The sequence below is a fragment of the Chrysochloris asiatica genome, unplaced genomic scaffold, assembly GCF_000296735.1.
Source record: "Chrysochloris asiatica unplaced genomic scaffold, ChrAsi1.0 scaffold00012, whole genome shotgun sequence".
Taxonomy (NCBI): domain Eukaryota; kingdom Metazoa; phylum Chordata; class Mammalia; order Afrosoricida; family Chrysochloridae; genus Chrysochloris; species Chrysochloris asiatica.
In genome coordinates, this window is record NW_006408530.1 from 31,509,441 (window position 1) to 31,527,530 (window position 18,090).

At 41.4% G+C, this 18,090-nt stretch overlaps 1 protein-coding gene and 1 pseudogene across 1 annotated transcript in view; both read right to left on the reverse strand.

The window, feature by feature from the left end:
• UBXN4 (UBX domain protein 4) overlaps positions 1-6,480 on the reverse strand; it is a 60,218-nt gene extending 53,738 nt beyond the window's left edge. The window contains exon 1 of the mRNA XM_006834578.1: positions 6,279-6,480. Coding sequence (XP_006834641.1) covers positions 6,279-6,360 — 82 coding nt within the window. The 5' untranslated portion in view covers positions 6,361-6,480. The remainder of the gene's footprint in view (positions 1-6,278) is intronic.
• Positions 6,481-7,391: 911 nt separating this feature from the next.
• Positions 7,392-17,452, reverse strand: LOC102827453 (annotated as a pseudogene).
• Positions 17,453-18,090: the final 638 nt, after the last annotated feature.

Consider the following 18,090-nt stretch of genomic DNA (forward strand, 5'->3'; position numbering starts at 1 on the left):
ACTCAAGTGTGGCAGTGGTAGTGAGGTTGGCCCAGGATCGGATATTGTTTCATTCTGCTGTGCATAAGGTCGCTATGAGTCAGTGCTGAGTCGATGGCAGCTAACAACAGATCATGCAAGACTTGGTAAATTACATCTAAGAAGTTTGAGAAGGTTTTTGTGTGTGTGTGTGGTTTACCTGCATATAACAGAATAAAAGAAATAAGCAAAGGAATGACAAAGATTTTGTTTTGTATGTTTTCAGTTTTGACCACTGTCTGGTAATAGACTGACAAAGTCGCTGGAACAATGGGATCAAACATAACCATTGTGCAGATGCTGCAGGTAGTGTTTAGTTGGAACTCATTTGACCTTGGCACTGTGGTTAATGTTCCAGGCTGCAAGATCGTTTGAATCGCAAGGTCGGTGGTTCAAGCTCACTAGTCACTCCTTGGAAATCCTATACAGGGTCGCTATGGGTTGGAATCAACTCAACGGCACTTAACAACAACAACCAACAACAGAAGGACACCAGGCTAGAGGCAATTTCAGTTACCCAGGTGAGATATGGCTGTGTCTTGGAGTAGCAGGTTGCTTCAACCATATGAATACAGCTTATTAATCAAATTGAGACCATTCCTTCCAGCCATAAAGATATCTGTAATTTTTTTCCTTATTATTTCCATATTTAAAATGGTAAAACTATTTTAAATATGGAAATAATATTGCTGAGGTCTCAGATCTAAGAAAATCTTTATTTCTGGCTATATTCTTCAAAGTTATTAACAAAACTCTAGGCAATTTTAAAGACTACTGCTTCATGAGTCCATTATCTACAGATTCCTGGAGTGACACTAATCCTACTTAGTCTTGTGGATTAACTTGCTAAAACTGTAGAAAAGCCAATAGCATTTTGTAACAGGTTAAGGGATAGACTCTTTTGTCAGGTTGCTAATCGTCTTTCAGCAAACGTTCTAGTCATTAAAATTATAAACGCATATAATACACAGTTATCACTAAAAACTTAAAGTATATGTACACAGAGTCCTAAAATACAAGATTTATGGTAATAGTAGTGGTGTGCTGTGGAGTCAGTTCTGACTCATACCAACCCTGAATAGGGTTTCCAAGGCTTTAAAATCTTTACAGGAGCAGAAAGCCTCATCTTTCTCCTGTGAAATGGCTAGTAGTTTCGAATTGCAGACCTTGAGGTTAACAGTCCAATTCATAATCACTATGCTACCATAACTCCTTACAAGACTTACAGTATTACTTCAGTATTGAAATAATTTGCACTAGTATTTCTAGGTACTTGCTAATTAAAACTAGGACTTCTGCCTTCAAACCAATTATCTCAAGAGTGTTAGCTGCTCTGGTAGCATAGTGGATTACGAGCTAAGCTGTTAACTGCAAGGTCAGCATTTCGAATCTACCAGCCACTCCATGTTAGAAAGATGAGGTTTCCCGCTCCCGTAAAGATTTACAGCCTTGGAAACTCTATACAGGGTCTCTAAGAGTTGGAATCAACTCCATAGCACCACCTTCTAGGAGGAAAACTCATTAACAACGTGCAATATGCAGATAATACAGCTTTGCTTGCTGAAAGTGAAAAAAAACACAAGTATTTACTGATGAAGATCAAGGATTACAGTCATCAATAAGAATTTCACATGATCATAAAGAAAAAAAAATCCTCACAATTGGACCAATACCTAACAAACATCATTATAAACAGAGAAGATTAATATTGTCAGAGATTTCATTTTACTTGGTTCCAAAAATCAAAGCCTATGGAATCAGCAATCAAGAAATCAAGTAACACAGGTCAAGAATCACTGCACAAACAGAAATTGTTACCTTTTTTTGTCCTGCCCATCATGTAAATCAAATGTCTAGGGACATTAGTCTTGCTCATATGATCTGAGAGTAAATAGACAAAGGCTCACAAAACAGACTAAATGCTTTAGAGAAAGGAAGACCGCTTAAGGGAAATAAGACCCAATATATCCAGACTACACTCCCAGCTAAGGTTACTCAAGGTATAAGTAGATTTGTGTTATCTTTCAGTAACCCAGAAATTAATTGGAACTTAATCCAACAGCATTTTAGGAGGTTGTGGAACAATATACACTTGTCTGGGGATATTCATCAGCTACATGCTCAAATTTATGATATAAGTAATTCTCAAAGTGAACACTGAGTGGCTACTCATTTGCTACCCATGCTAGAGAGTAAGATCCCCTAAGAACTGGATTGAACCTCAGCATAGTGATCCTGCTTGGTCACCTTAGAGCAGCAGGTGGTGGGCCGGCAACGTCGGGCGCATGGGGTCCCCAGCTGATCTCCTCTCTCCCTGCCTTCCTCGGATGGTGGCTGTTTATGCTGGACGTGTGGCCAGAGACGGGTAAGGATCACGTGGAACCTCGGCTACTTAAGACAGAGACATTGCCATGCTGCAATGAGTCTCAATGACTGTTAAGACTGAGGAATTCGCACTGACCACCTAAGACAGGCAGCGTCCCTTAAACAATCAATAAATAAGGAGGACTCAGATGCAGACAGTACAGACCCAGTCAGGAGGCCAAGCCCCTGTGGGCCCAAGCGTTGATGACCGTCCAAACCATAGGCTCTGAGGATCAGACTCTAGCCACCTAGTAGACATAGCAAACTGTCCCTCATCTGATTATTCAGTAATGCTTGTTAGTAATCTCATACATGAGCCCTGGATATCCACAGACAAATTTAAAAACCTTCCCTAAAAACCGAGACTGTAAATTCCAAAAAGCCAAGTCCCCCCCATCCAAAAAAAAAAAAGCTAAAGAGGATAGAGAGAAACACTGTAAACTGATGATATATGGCGGGGAGAATGATAAATGTAATGAAACAAGCTATATGAATGGTTGAATGTGAAGCTGATGATGTGCCCGATAAACTTTCACTCAATGCAAAATAAAAACATTTAATTAAAAAAAAAAAGAAATCAAGTAACATAGTGCACTGGGCAAATGTGCTGCAAAAGATCTCTTTAAAGTGTTCAAAAGTAAAAATATCACTTTGAGGACTAAGGTGTGCCTGATCCAAGTATGGATATTTTCAAAAGCCTCATATGCATGAGAAAGCTGGACAATGAAAAAGTAAATCTGGAGAATGATGAATTTGAGTTATGTCATTGGCAAGGATTGTCGAATATACCACAGACTGCCCGAAGAAAGAACCAATCTGTCTAGGAAGAAGTACAGCTAAAACACTCCTTAAAAGGGGAGGATGATGAGTGTTTCTGTGTATATCCCCTTCCCCCACCCCTACCCCCCAAAAAAGAAGGAATGGAAGTAAATACTTTAAATGATGATGCAAAGAAGAGACTGTAATCGTTGCAATGAAATGATGGTGTAAAGCCAATGTTCTCCAATGTAGATGATCACTCAGTTCACAATAAAAACTTTAAAAAATAACAAGGGGAGGATGGTGAGACTTCATCTTACATACTTTGGACATGTTTGTCCAGTCCCTGGAGAAGGACGTGTTTGGTACAGTAGAGGGTGACTGAAAAAGAGATGGATGGATCCAATGAGATGGACTGATACAGTGACTACAATAATGGGCTCAAACTTAGTGATGATTTGTCAAGATAGCGAAGGACCAAGTAACATTTCCTTCTGTTGTACTCAAGATTGCTGTGAGTCAGAAGCAACTCAAAGGCACATCACCATTACTACCTTTTAGGAACACTTAAGAGACCATGAGTTGTGTTTTCTGTTTAAACACCTAACTACTAAAATCCTTGTTGTTAAGTGTTGTTTAGTTGGTTCTGACTCGTAGCAACCCTGTATAGGATTTCCAAAGAGCAACTGATGAGTTTTAAACTATCAACCTTGCGGCTAGCAGTCAAGTATTTATCCTACAGTTCCACACCAGGACTCCACTACAATCCTAGATTTATTTCCACACCAATTTCATTAACTACATGTTGTTGTTGTTAATTGCCGTTGAGTTGGTGCCGACCCACAGCAACCCTATGCAGGTTTCCTTGGAGCAGATGGTGAGCTTGAACCGCCAACCTTGCGGTTCAAACACCTTTGCAGTATGGCGCGTTAACCCACAGCGTCACACCAAGACTCCAATTAACTATATAAACAGTCTATAATTATTGTATTTTCTAAAGAAACAAAAATATTTTTGAAATTGCTAAAACTTTGACAGAGACATAGTAAATCCTTTTTGTTCCCTAATGCATGTCCCATAATGACTGTGGTTTAGTTTCATCATCTATAAAAGGATGGGAATAAAACAGTAAGAAGGGGTAATAAGGAGTTCTGCTAGCATAGTGGTTATGAGTTGGGCTGCTAACCTCAAGGTCAACAGTTTGAAACTACCAGCTGTTGTGCTGGAAAAAAAATGAGGCTTTCTGCTCCTGTAAACATTTACAGCCTCAGAAACCCTCCGTAGAGTTGCTGAGTCAGAGGTGACTTCACAGCACATAACCACCACCACCACCAAAAATGCATTGGTTGTTTTTGTTAAGTGCCGTTGAGTCAGTTCTGACCCATAGTGACCAACCCTGTATAGGGTTTCGGAAGAGCAGCTGATGAGCTTGAACTGCTGACCTTGCAGCTGAAATGATTTTGCAATCCAGCTCATTAACCCACAGAACCATACCAAGACTCCAAAACAGTGGTGCTGGGGTTAATGCCCTAGACTGTAAAGTTGGCTTGAATTGCAAAGTCAGCAGTTCAAGCTCACCAGCTGCTCCTTGGAAACTCTACATAGGGTTGCTATGAGTCAGAACCAACTCAATGGTACATAACAAATCTAACAAAAGGATCAACTAAGATTTATGTGAGACATTAACAAATATTATTGTATTAAGGAATCCTGATGGGCAGTGGTTAAATATTTGGCTGGCTAACCTAAAAACAACAAACTAAAGGTCAACAGTTGAAACCCAGCAGTCACTCTGTGGAAGAAAGATGTTGCAGTCTGCTTCTGAAAAGATTGACAGCCTTGGAAACCCTATGGGGTAATTCTACTCTGTCCTACAGGATCTTGGACTTGGAATCTACTTGGCAGCAATGAGTTTGATTTTAATACTGTATCTTTCAAGAAGCATCATTGTCGTTTAATTTCTCTTTCCTATAATTCATTTTTCTTATAACAGTTAAATTATTTATGTAATGCATATACAACTCCAAAACAGGTAGCATAAACGAGTCTATTCAAGCGCTTTTTTAAAATATGGGCATTAGGCTAAAAATTTAGCATAGCTTAAGCAGCTTGTTCTTCACTGCAGTGCATGAAGTTATAAAACTGTTACTTAGTCTCCCAAGAAACTGAGTACGCCGTTAATAAGCACAAATAAAGACATAATACACTTTAAATTAACCGTTACAAATACTGACTTGGTTCACGTAATGACAACCCGTAAAGCCATAAAGGTAAAAGGTGTCCTGTAAATCCAGGTTTCATTAATAAAATAAGAGAATACGGAACAAAATAAGTCTGAATCAATAAAATCCATGAGTTAATATAATACACAGCCTCGAAAATCGGTAGATCCTAGGCGAGGACCAAAACAAAGGGAAGAACTTAGGTTTGAAAATGTACTTCTTTTGAACAAATGTTCAAAATCAAATTAGAAAAACTTACAACTTATTCCACATTGTTAGACTCGCCCACCCAACGCTGTCATTTAAAAAACAAAAATGCACCCTACATTAAGCTCACAAGTTGGCGTTCCAGGGAGACACCCGCACCAGTGACCGTAAACACCAGGTGCTTCCCCTTTGTTGTTTAACGATGACACAGCTTTCTTCCCGACGGTAGTCCACAACCTATTGCGTGTCAAGCGGCCAGTGCCGCCTCTCCCCCCGCCTAACCCCCAGCTCTAGACGGGCGTTAGGGCATCCCGGAGCGGGTGCTGGGGACAGAGGGCACCACCGGCGGCGTCGGGAAAAGGGGTCAGGGGCGGGTGAGCGGCTCCCCAGGTCCGAGCAGCTGCCCGGCTCTGAGCGCTTGAGATGAGGCCGGGAGAAGCGGGCGGGCCGGGCCGCGGTGTCCCAAACCGGCCGGGAGGCGCGGAGAAGCCCCGGCCTCCCGAAGCACCGAGAAAGGTGGAGAATTGGGGGTCTGCACAACCTCCGTGGGGGGACGCGGCAGGTTGCGGGGCGTCCCTGGGGCGCGGTCCAAAGCGCAGCCCCGGCTCTGTGAAGGGAGAGGGAGGGCAGACGGGCGACTGAGGTAAAGGGGTTGAAGGTAGGCCAGAGGGGGTGTCCCGGCCGCATCTTGGTCCCTGGTCACTTCACCTGCCACAAACACCACGAAGACCGAGCCGCTCCTCTTGGCCAACGCGATGGCGGCCGGAATCGAGCCCTGGAACCACAGCATCGCTCCTCTCAGGTCCAGGCGCTCGCTCAGTGTGCTATCGTCGCGGTCCCGCAGCCGGTCCCGCCCTCCCTCTTTAGTCTGGTCCCCGGCCCCCGCAGCGCCAGCTGGTCCGGCCCTCACTTCGGGTTCCACACAAGCGCTTAAGCCCGTCAGAGGCCCCGTGGGATACGCGCAGGCGCACGAGCCAGGCGCACGCCGCATCACGTGACTCTACACGTCGTCGTTAGCGGACGGCGCCAGCGTCTTGTCTCGTTGGCAGATTGGTGCATGCGCGCTACGGCTCAAGCTGGACCCTAATATTCCGGGAAGCAGAAGCCGTTGGTGAAAAAGATGACTAACGGCTATGGCTAGTGGCGGACTCTCCTGAAGCATGACGGGAATTGTAGGTCTCTTAAGGCCTGTTCTCCGCAGTTTGGGAAATGTGACTACATTTTCCGTGATAAAGAAGACAGTAGTGAGAGTCACTTTCCCCATTACTGCTGCCCCTTTTATTGGTGAAAGTCACTGGAGTCCTGGTATGGAACTGTAGGATAAGCACTGAACTGGTAACCTGAAGGTCTGCGGTTCAAACCCAACAGCTGCTCCTTGGAAACTAGATACAAAGTCGCTATGAGTCATAACCGACTGGAGGACACTAAAAACAGCAGCAGTGAGAGTCACTAAACCTAAGCTATAGAGAGGACAGAGAGTGGCACCCATTCATTGGAAGATGCTATTCTCGGCCTACCCTAAATGTAGAGGAAATCGACCCTGCCCCCAAAAGGAATCTGCCTATAGAAATTTATTATGATTTGTGGCCGTGGTGTGAGGTCCTAGCTACTTTCTAGATGATTTTGTTTTCAATTATACGTAATCAAGATAAGGCATTTTGTGGATGAACGCCATTAAAATGAAAACAGATGAGCAGTTTATGCTTTCGTGAACTAACATGGTCTCATAGATATTCGCCGAAGGCTTGTATGGTATATTTTAAATTTAATATTATACGTTCTATATCAATTTAATTTCTCTTCCAGCAATACAACATTTAATCATTTGTGCCGGGGACTGGCCTCGACATAGGAACTTGGTTCACCAGGAAGGGATACCTGGCGGCAATAGGTATAGCAAAAGAGACACAGAGACGCAAAGAGGGACAAAGAGACACCCCGAAACCAGGGTGGATGCTGGACTGGCATCAGGCAGATCCTGCATTGCAAACATCTCAGCCATGAAGGCCGTAATATCCTGCATAGTACACATCTTGGCTAAACAGGCAGTATGGTTGCAATGCTAGACTGAACCCCCTGCATGCTGTAAAGCACACCTTGCCTGTAGAAGTGCACCTGGTTTCCTTCTGCGCTTTCGTTTTATTTAGGGGAGGTACTTTACACAAAGCTAGGAGGGACTAAGACAAGGTACAGCTGTCAATCTTACTTTTTCATACTTTGCAGGTTCCAATCTCACTTGGTTTCTCAAGCTTAATTAACATACCTTTTAGCACCTAGTCTCAAATGGGGGGAGGAAAAGGAGGATTGGGAGGATTCCAATTGTGTCAGCTGCCCAGCCCAGGTTCTTTAGGAAAAGAGACGCCTGGGTGAATGGGCTGCACCTGGAAACACTTTAGGGAGGGCATTCCTATTGTCCTTGGAATAGAGACTGGGGGAGCCACCCAATTTACTTTGAATGAATTCTCTGAGGGAAAAACTTTGCCTGTTTGGAATTTTACAGTTTTGGCTTTTAGGAAAATATTACATTTATCTGTGGCTATCAAGGGCTTCATGCATGCAATTAATATAACTGAACACTAAGATGAAAAACAATTTGCTATGCCTGCCAGATAGCTAGAATCTGTTCCTCTGAGCCTGCGGCCTGCAACACTCGGGCCCTGTGGGCCTCAAACTTCTGACCAGGTTTACACGGTCTGCAACACATTTGTGGTATTAAGGAGATACAACTGAAACACTTCTTTTTTACATGTATACCATCAAGTTGATTATGACTTATGTTGTTGTTAAGTGCCGCCGAGTCGGTTCCGACCCATAGCCACCCTGTATAGGGTTTACATGGAGCAGCTGGTGAGCTTGAACCGCCAACCTTGCAGTTCAAATGGCTTTGCAGTCTGGCACATTAACCCACAGCGCCACACAAGTAGTGACCCTATATGGGGTTCCGGAGACTAAATCTTTACAGAAGCAGACACCCTCATCGTTCTCCCAGGAAGGACTGGTGGCTTTGAACTGCCAACTTACCTTGTGATTAAAGCCCAATGTCTGATGTACAAAGCCAGGAGGGTTCCTTACCTAAATGATGATGTTGTTGTTAAATACCATTGTTGTTGTTGCTAAGTGCCATGGAGTTGGTTCCGACCCATAGCCACTTAGTGATCCTATATAGGGTTCCAAAGGAGCGGGTAGTTGGTGTGAACTACTGCCCTTGCCATCAGCAGTCCAGGGCTTATCCAACAACCACATTGGGACTCCACATACAAGTGTTGTTGTTGTTGTTGTTAAGTACCCCCCGAGTTGGTTCCAACCCATAATAACCCTGTATAGGGTTTCCGAGGAGTGCCTGGTGAGCTTGAACCACCTACCTTTCAGTTCAAACCAAATGCAGTCCAGCACATTAACCTTCAGTGCTACGGTTTACCTTAAAAAAAAAATCACTAACAATTGCACTCCAATTTTTACTTACTTTTTTCCCAATCAGACTTCTCATAGAGTGCAGTTAGAAAATGAAATGTAATGCTGATTACTGTTGATGCTTATATAGGCCATCATTCCTCTGGAGAATGAGTTGATCTTTACTATCAACCTTAAATGGTCATGAGGTTCATTCACTCTATAAATTGTTCCAGTAGAGCTACATCTTTAATTATTCCCAACATTAGAATTAATTATTACACAAATCATTCGTAGCCCTTCATTTATCGAATGTATGGAGTACTGGAGAGATACTAAACTGGAGATTATAAATAGTTTTGGTACTGGAAAAAAACAAAACAAAACAGTAGGGATTTGAGGTGCCTTTACATACAGAGAATCATTGAGGCTCTGGAGGATGTTGTCCATAAGGAGACTGTGCAGAGTGAGGTCAGACAGTATAAAACTGAAGTATTGGGAAACCAGCATTTACAAGATTGGTTGTAAAGAAAGGAGACAAATTTTGAGTAGTAAAGGAGACTGAGAAAGGAAGGTTACTCAGGGTGGGAAAAAAGGCAAGAATTTGGTACCCAACAGACCAAGGTTGAAAGGGTAGAGAAGGAGGGGGTTAGAAGCAACTCGGTATGTTGAATACTTTTGTTGGGTCAAATAAATTGACTGAAAAAAATGTCTGCTGCTTTTCACAACATAGAGGTGATTAGTAAGCTTAGCAAGAACTGTTTCAGTGAGTTCTGTATAGAAGCCAGATGGCTGTGGGTTGAAGAGTAGGATGAATTTAGGAAGAGTTAGATGAATTTAGTAAGTGAGAAGGGAAAGAGAAAGAAAGAACCTAAATTGGATAGGGATTTGGATCAGAACAAGAGCCTTTTTAAAGATGTGAGAGACGTGTACAAGTTTAAATGCTGATGGAAAGGAACCAGTATTAGAGAGGTTGACTACACAGAGGAGTGGGGGACGCTATGAAGATGAGAGGTTAAGAGAGGTTGACTACACAGAGGAGTGGGGGACGCTATGAAGATGAGAGGTTAATATGGGCATATATATGGTAATGGAGTTCTGCTGTGGCACTGTGGTTTAATGCGCCAGACTGCAAAGCCATTTGAACTGCAAGATTGGTGGTTGAAACTCACCAGCTGCTCCTCAGAAACAGGGTTGCTACGGGTCAGAACCGAGTCAACAGCACTTTACAACAACAACATGTGGCAAATACAGTTGATAGCTCACTCAACAATCATTCATTCTCCACAGAAATCCTCATTATTCCTTGCTAGCAGAAGGGCCAAGGGAAATTGGGGCATTTCTAGGAAACATTTTCATTATTTAAAAAAGGCATATGAAAGAAAGCACAGCCTTTTTTGTTGGATGTGATTGTGTGCATTTGATGCCTGGTACAGCTGGAGCCACCTGTGACCATGAGGGGAGACATTGTGAACCCTCTGACTATGGCAGGATGGAATATGGAAAGCACTTGCATCTATGATGACATCACAGAGCTCCTGAACCCGCCCTGAAGCTAAGCCCAGCCTCCATACTTCTTGCTTTGTGAGATAATAGCTGTACTCAATGTTTAAACCCTCTAAGTTGGACATTGCTTCTATTCTTAAATTTTTATTATAAATTTGGGAAAGTTTTACAAAGCAAATCAGTTTTCCATACAACAATCCACACACATTTTGTTTCATGTCATTGATTACATTCCCCACAAAGTTACATGACTCCTTCTATTCCTCTTTGTGTTTCCGTTTCCATATCTCCTTCTTTCATAACCCTCAGAAACCCTAGTCAGGGTCTCTATGAGTCAGAAGGCACATAACTGACAATGTTCTACTATATTCATAGGCACATTTGCAGCATATGTACATACATACATATGTGAATGTACTGTCACACCTATATATATTTGTGGATTTAGCATCGTTCTCCTTCCCACACCTGTTCAGCTTGTGTGTCTATGTATTTATTAAACACATAGATTATTTTTTGTATCTAACATTTACCTCTGTTGCCTTTAACTCTTGTGCTATTTCCAGTAATTTCCTTTGCTTTGGTCATTTTTGTAGACCTCCCTGTTATTGTATATTGCTTTTCCCTTCACCTAAGTTATTTGTCTACCCTCTGTATAGTAATCCCGCCTACCCCAGTTGTTAGTTGTTAGGTGTCATTGAGTCAACACCAATTTATAGTGACCTTATGCACAACAGAATGAAACACTGCCCGGTTCTGTGTCAACCTCACAATTGTTGCTACACTTGAGCCTATTGCTGCTGCCACCCCTGCTAACCATCCAAGAATGCTGCTTTTTGTTTGAGAACCTTTTCTTGGCTTTTTATAATAGGTCTCATATAATATTTGTCATGTTGTGATTGACTAACTTCATTCAGCATAATGTCCCTCAGGTTCACCTATGTTATGTGATGTTTCCCAGATACATCATTGATACTATTGTTAGGTACCATTTAGTCAGCACCAACTCATAGCTACCACATGCACAACAGAATGAATCACTGTGTGGTCCTGCATGAATCTCACAATCATTGTTACACTTGAGCCCATTGCTGCTGTCACTGTGCCAATCCATCTTGTTGGGTGTCTTCTGCCACTGTGCCAATCCATGTCCTTGAGGGTCTGTCTCTTTTTTGCTGATCCTCCACTTTTCCAAGCATAATGCTCTTCTCCAGGAACTGATCCCTCCTAATAATATGTCTGAAGTATGAGAGATGAAGTCTTGCCATCCTGGCTTCTAAGGAGCATTATGGTTGTACTTCTTTCAACAGAGATTTGTTTGCTCTTCTTGCAGTCCTTGGTACTTTCAATATTCTTCTTCAACACCATAAATAAATGCATCAGTTCTTCTTCGATTTTCCTTATTCATTGTCTAACTTTCACATGCATATGCAGCTATTGAAAATACCATCTTTGATTCAGGCACACTTTGTCCTCAAACTGACATCTTTGCTCTTGAACACTTTAAAGAGGTCTTGTGCAGCAGATTTGCCTAATGTAATATGTCATTTGATTTCTTAACTGTTGCTTCCATAACTGTTGACAACTTCAATCTTTTCTCCATTTATCTTGAGGTTATTAGTCCTTCAGTGGTGAGGATTTTTGTTTTCTTTACATTGAGGTGTACCTATACCGAAGTCTGTGATCTTTGATCTTCATCAGTATTTCAAGTCCTTTTTGCTTTTAGCAAGCAAGGTTGTATCATCTGCATATCACAGGTTGTTGATGAGTCTTCTTGCAATCCTGATGACACGTTCTTCTTCATATAATCCATCTTCTCGGATTATTTGCTTAACATACACATTGAATAAGTATGGTGACAGGATGCAACCCTGGCACATAACCTTTCCTAATTTAAAACCATTCAATGCCCCCTTGTTCTGTTTGAACAACTTCTTATTAGTTTATTTATGTACAGGTTCCTTATGAGCACAATGAAGTGTTCCCGAATACTCATTCTCCACAATGTTGTCCATAGCTTGTCATGATCCACAAATCGAAAACCTTTGTGTGGTCAATAAAGCACAATAAACTCTGATCTTCACTGATTTCAGCCAAGATCCATCTAACATTAGCAATGATGATATCCTTTATTCCACATCCCTGTCTGAATTTGGCCTAAACCTCCAGCAGCTCTGTGTCAATGTACTGCTGCAGTCATTTTAGAATTCTCTTTGGCAAAATTTTACTTGCATGTGGTATTAACAATATTGTCCAATGATTTGCACATTCCATTGGGTCACCTCTCTTTAGAATGGGCACAAAAATGAAACTCTTCTAGTCAGTTGGTCAGACTGCTGTCTTCCAAATTTCTTGGCATAGGTAAGTGCCTCCTATGCGTCTTAAGTTTTGGTAAAAGATTTTAAATTGATTTCCATCAATTCCTGGAGCCTTGTTCTTTGCCAATACCTTCAGTGCCTCTTAGACTTCTTTCTTCCTGAGCTTTGGCACTTGATCTTATGCTACCTTTTGAAATGGTTCAACATTGACCATTTCTTTTTGATAAAGTGACTCTGCATTCCTTCCATCTTCTTCTTTTTTTTTTTTTTTTTAGCATATGATAAAATAAATCCCATATTTATTTTTCCCTCTATATTTTGATTTTTTTTAATGTTTTATTGTGAATTATATGGTAGTTTACATGAGAGAACTTTAGTTTTACATTCATTCCATAATATATCATCTCGTTGCCATGGTTCCAATCCCCTCCATGCATCATCATCCAACCAAAGGGTATATCCTAGAAGCCCGCCCCCTACACTTTCCGCCCCCGCCCCCAAGTTTTCGGCCCACAGTTCCTTTCCCTCTCTGGATCCAAAGTCCCCAGCCACTTCATTACTCCACGTCATCGTCTCTGTCTCCATCTCAGGCATCTCTGTTTCTCTGGGTAGGGTCCCGCTCTCGGCTCTCCTCTGTTGATGGTTCCAGATACCTCCGCTCCTAGCCTGTAGAATTAATCACTCCCTTCTTTGTTCCAAAACGTCTACCTTTGCATTTGCAACCCTCATAATCCATCCTGATAAGCATTATTCACTACAGTATCACGTGTTACCCATCAGTATTTCCTTTCATCAGCTCCGCCCAGGCAGATTGAATAGTACCCACTGGAGATTTTGCCATCCTCCATGCTCCTTAGCACTAGGCTCCCCCTTGAAAGCTTGTAAGCCAGTCACTTCTTGCCTTTGTAGTTCCCCCCTCCGCATTTGAGTATCCAATGTCCAATTTGCCCATCTCCATCCACTCTGTGTGTGGAGGGGGTGGGAATGATTCTTTCTGTAAGGATTTGTTCCTTCTTTTGAGTTGCTGCTCCATAGGTATAGGTCAAGTTCATCAGATTGTACCAGCTCACTCTTTTTTTTTCCCCCCCTCTTCTATCTTCTCCTGGTTGAGCTCTGATCATCCAGTCATCTGGTCCAGGTCATGTGGGTATCATCTGCAAGTGTGGACACTCCTGTGCACATGCCCTCTCTTCCCGTCAGCCGGTAGCTCCACTCTCCTCTTGAGTCCTCCGTGGCCACGCCACTGACTCTGGGCCCAAGAGTCCCCAGGTCTCCTCACACTGCTTGCCATCCAGGTCCCCAACTGGGTCCACAGAAGTCCACTGAACATTGTAGGGCTTAGCTTGCCGCTTCATTGCTGCTTTTACCCCATTTTCCCCCATCGGTGATGTGTGTGGTTGAATTTTTTTTTTTTTTAATTTTTAGTTGAGAAGAAAACTTTTTCTGATTTCATTGAAAAAATTTACAGCAAAACAAACAGTAATTTCTACATGCACAATTTAGTGACATTTAATTCTTTGAATTGTACAACTAGTCTTATCCTCCTTTTCTGAGTTGTTCCTCCCCCAATAACACTCACTCTCCCATAAAGTTTCTATCTAATCTTTTGAACTCCTGTGGTCAATTTCATCCCATAAAGTTTTTTAAAAAGCAAAATTCACAGATAGACATTCTTTACTAGGCAAGCTAAACTGTTTGGTTTTATGAAGACTTCAGGGGGAAAGTATGTGGTACTTAAACAGAGCATAATTTCTTCATTTTGGCTCACGATACCCATGAGAAAGACAGAACCACAGGATATTTCAATACTATATAATCTATAACTACATGAAAACATTTCTTTACAAAATACAGAGCAACCGTTAAGGCACAAGGAACTTGTTCTTATCACCTCTTTGATTCTCCTCTGTAGAAAGTCTAGTAAGAAATCACAATGAGTATCGTGTTCTAGAATAGAACATAGTCTTTTGTGACCATACACATAAACAACACAGTCAGCTGTGATACTTATGACTCACATTCAAGAACTTTATCAGGACAGCAGTAATACACCACAAAACATATTTGTCTTCATTTCCAATCATATACTGCAATGAAAGGAATCCTTGGGTCCGAATAGATCCCTTACAAGATAAGACTAATGCCTTCTTAGATGGTTTCAGTAAGGAAATCTTGTATCTATTGTCCTGGGTCTGATTACAATGAAGCACTTCCATCAAATCAGAATGTTTGGGATAGTTGAGTTGGGAGCCTCCTGCATTTTCAAAAGTAGATTACTGGAAATACGGCTTGTCCGGAGACATAGTGATGCAGTGCAACTCACTTGTCCAATTTTCAAAAAGCTTCACCCAGCTCCTCAGACTGCAGAATTATTTTGTTAATAACAGTGCTGCAGAAATCAAAATCCAGTCTTCTCAGGCTCCTGAGTACTGACTTTGCACATCGTCACCACTCTTCCTTCTTCCAAAAACTGCATCAAAGGGTACACATAACCTTGGTAACACATCTGAAGTGCGGTTAAAGTGCCTGAATAAAAGCATTTACTTGCACACGCTTCACTTTTTGCATTGTAAATTTGATTCCATTTTTAGTAGCAAAACACTTGGCATGATCTTGGAAATGAGTAGCTTTCAGGATCATCAAGAGATTCCTGACATTGTCAAGGCTGGCCACCAACCTGTACGCTTCCTCAGCTTGGAACTGCTGGGTTAGGAGGGGCACCGTCTGCTGCACCCCCGACTCAGAGGTATCCAACACCTGCAAAACACCTTTGGGATGGGGCCCTAGACCACTGGGGAAGCAAGGCCAGAGCCCAAAGAAACCAGCAGGAAATCCTTGTCTTAGTGTTTTGTAGTTTTCTTTGTATAGGTGTTTTGTTTTTGTTTTTTTTAATCTCTTGTTAGATTTATTCCTAATTATTTCAGTTTTTGGTTGGATATTGTAAATGGTATTGTTTTCTTGATTCCATTTTCAGGATTCTCTTTGTTATTGTAAAAAAATTCAACTGATTTTTGTTGTTGTTGTTTGTATGTTTATCGTGTGCCACTTTGCTGACTCTTTCAAATAGTTCCAGTAATTTTCTTGCTGAATCTTTGGAATGTATAAGATATCATCTGCAAATTTAGAGAGTTTTGCTTTTTCTATGCTAATTTGGATGTCTTTTACTTCCCATTCTTGCATTATTGCTCTAGCTGTCTTCCAGCACAATACTAAATGTTGTTGTTGATGTTAAGTGCAATCAATTCAGTTCCAACTCTCAGTGACCCCATTTAGGGTTTTTGAGGAGCAGCTGGTGAGTTTGAACTGCTAACCAGCAGTTACTATAGTTCAGTGTTTAACCTACTGGGCCACACCAGAACTCCAGGAGTGGTAATAAAAGATACCCTTGTCTGGTTCTCATTCTCAAGGAGAATGCTTTCAATTTCTCTTTGTTCACACTAATATTGACTGTTCGTTTTGTATATATGCCCTTAATTATGTTGATGAATTTTCCTTCTAGCCTTATTTGGTTAAGCATTTTTATCAGGAATGGGTGCTACATTTTTAAAATGGCTTATCAGTATGGATTGTTATGATCATGAAATAAATACTTTTCCTTGTTTTATGTGGTTGATTGTCTTTTTAACATTGAACCATCTTTGCATACTTAGTATGACTCCTACTTGGTCACAAGATATTATTTTTTTATATGTTGTTGGATTCTATTGGTCATAATTTTGTTGAGGCATCTATGCTTATGGAGGGATATTGGTCTATAATTTTCTTTAATGATATTTGCTCAGTTTCAGTATCAGGGATATGCTTGCCTCATAAAATGAATTCAGGAGTATTCCATCCTTTTCTATGCTCTGAAGTAGTTTGAGCAGGATTGGTGTCAACTCTTAATGTTTGGTAGAATTTGCCAGACTATTATTTGTTGGGAGTTTTTTTTAATGACCTGATGAATTCCTTTTCTTTTTATAAGCTATTTTTTGTGTGAATTGGGTAAAGGTTTACAGAGCAGATCATCAGTTTTACATTCAACAAGTCATACACATTTTACTTCATCTAATTGATTGTTGTTGTTGTTAAGTGCCGTAGAGTCAATTCTGAACCATAGCAACCCTGTATAGAGTTTCCAAAGAGCAGTTGGTGAGTTTGAAACACCGACCTTGCAGTTCAAACAACTTTGCAGTCTGACACATTAGCCCACAGTGCCACGCCAGGACTCCTGTAGTTGATTACAATCCCTCAATGTAAAGGCAAAGTTTGGCAGGGCTAGGAAAGAAGGAGAAATGGAAACATGGGAGAAAGCGGGTAAGTGATTTTACATTGAGGGATTGTAATCATGATTCTAATTGATTACAATCCCTCAGTGTAAAATCATTTATCCCACTTCCTCCCTGTGTTTCTTATTTCCATTTCTCCTTCTTTCCTAGCCCTGCCAAACTTTGTCATTGGGTAAATGCAGACCTTTTAATCTCAAATGGTTGATTATTCTGAGGTGTGTACCTCACTAGTGTTTTTGTTCCCCTTATTGGTATTGTCCCCCTCTCTATTATTTGGCTGAAATTCAGTCATGGGGATGAGTTCAGTTCCAGACCAAAAGGGTGACTGTAGAAGACAGCAGCTATGCCTACACTGCCCAGCCACACCCACTGCTGCAGCCTCACACAGTGCGAGGGCCATCATTACCTACTGCATCACCTGATCAGTTGTCCACTGGATGGGTGGTGATGGGGAATGCTTACACTTCTGGTCACCAGGAGGGTGTGGGGAATAAGGAGAAGAGCATGCCTTTCTGGTTGCCAACTACAAGTGTGGACACTGGTGCAGTCCTGGTAAAGGGAGCCAATTATCAGATTGTTGCTGCAATTGGAATGCTGCTTGCAAAAATTCATGATGACCACACTGCCAAGATAGTTGACAATTAACCCTTCCATTTGTCTTCTTGTTATGCTATCTTCATTTTTTCTTCTAGTCAGTATTTGATCCAATTCTTTATCCTTTCCTTTGAAACTCAGGGTTCCAGGGTTATCATCTGTATCTATTTCATTTGCTTTCTTGTGTCTCTGTTGTACAGGGTCTGGGTAACTTGTCTTCTCAGTCTACCATCTTGTCAGAAGTCTCTCCATATTGCTTCTTATAATCACCGCCAATCTACACAAACTGTGATTCAATCCAGAGCTGAGGTAGATAAAAGAGAAACATTTTCCATTTTAAGAGGGAGAGAAAAGGAAAAATAAGTTTGGATACAAATAATTTTATAAATTTGGGAACAATAAAAAGTAGAAATTTTCACCTAAAGGTTTGATTTTTCCTTATGA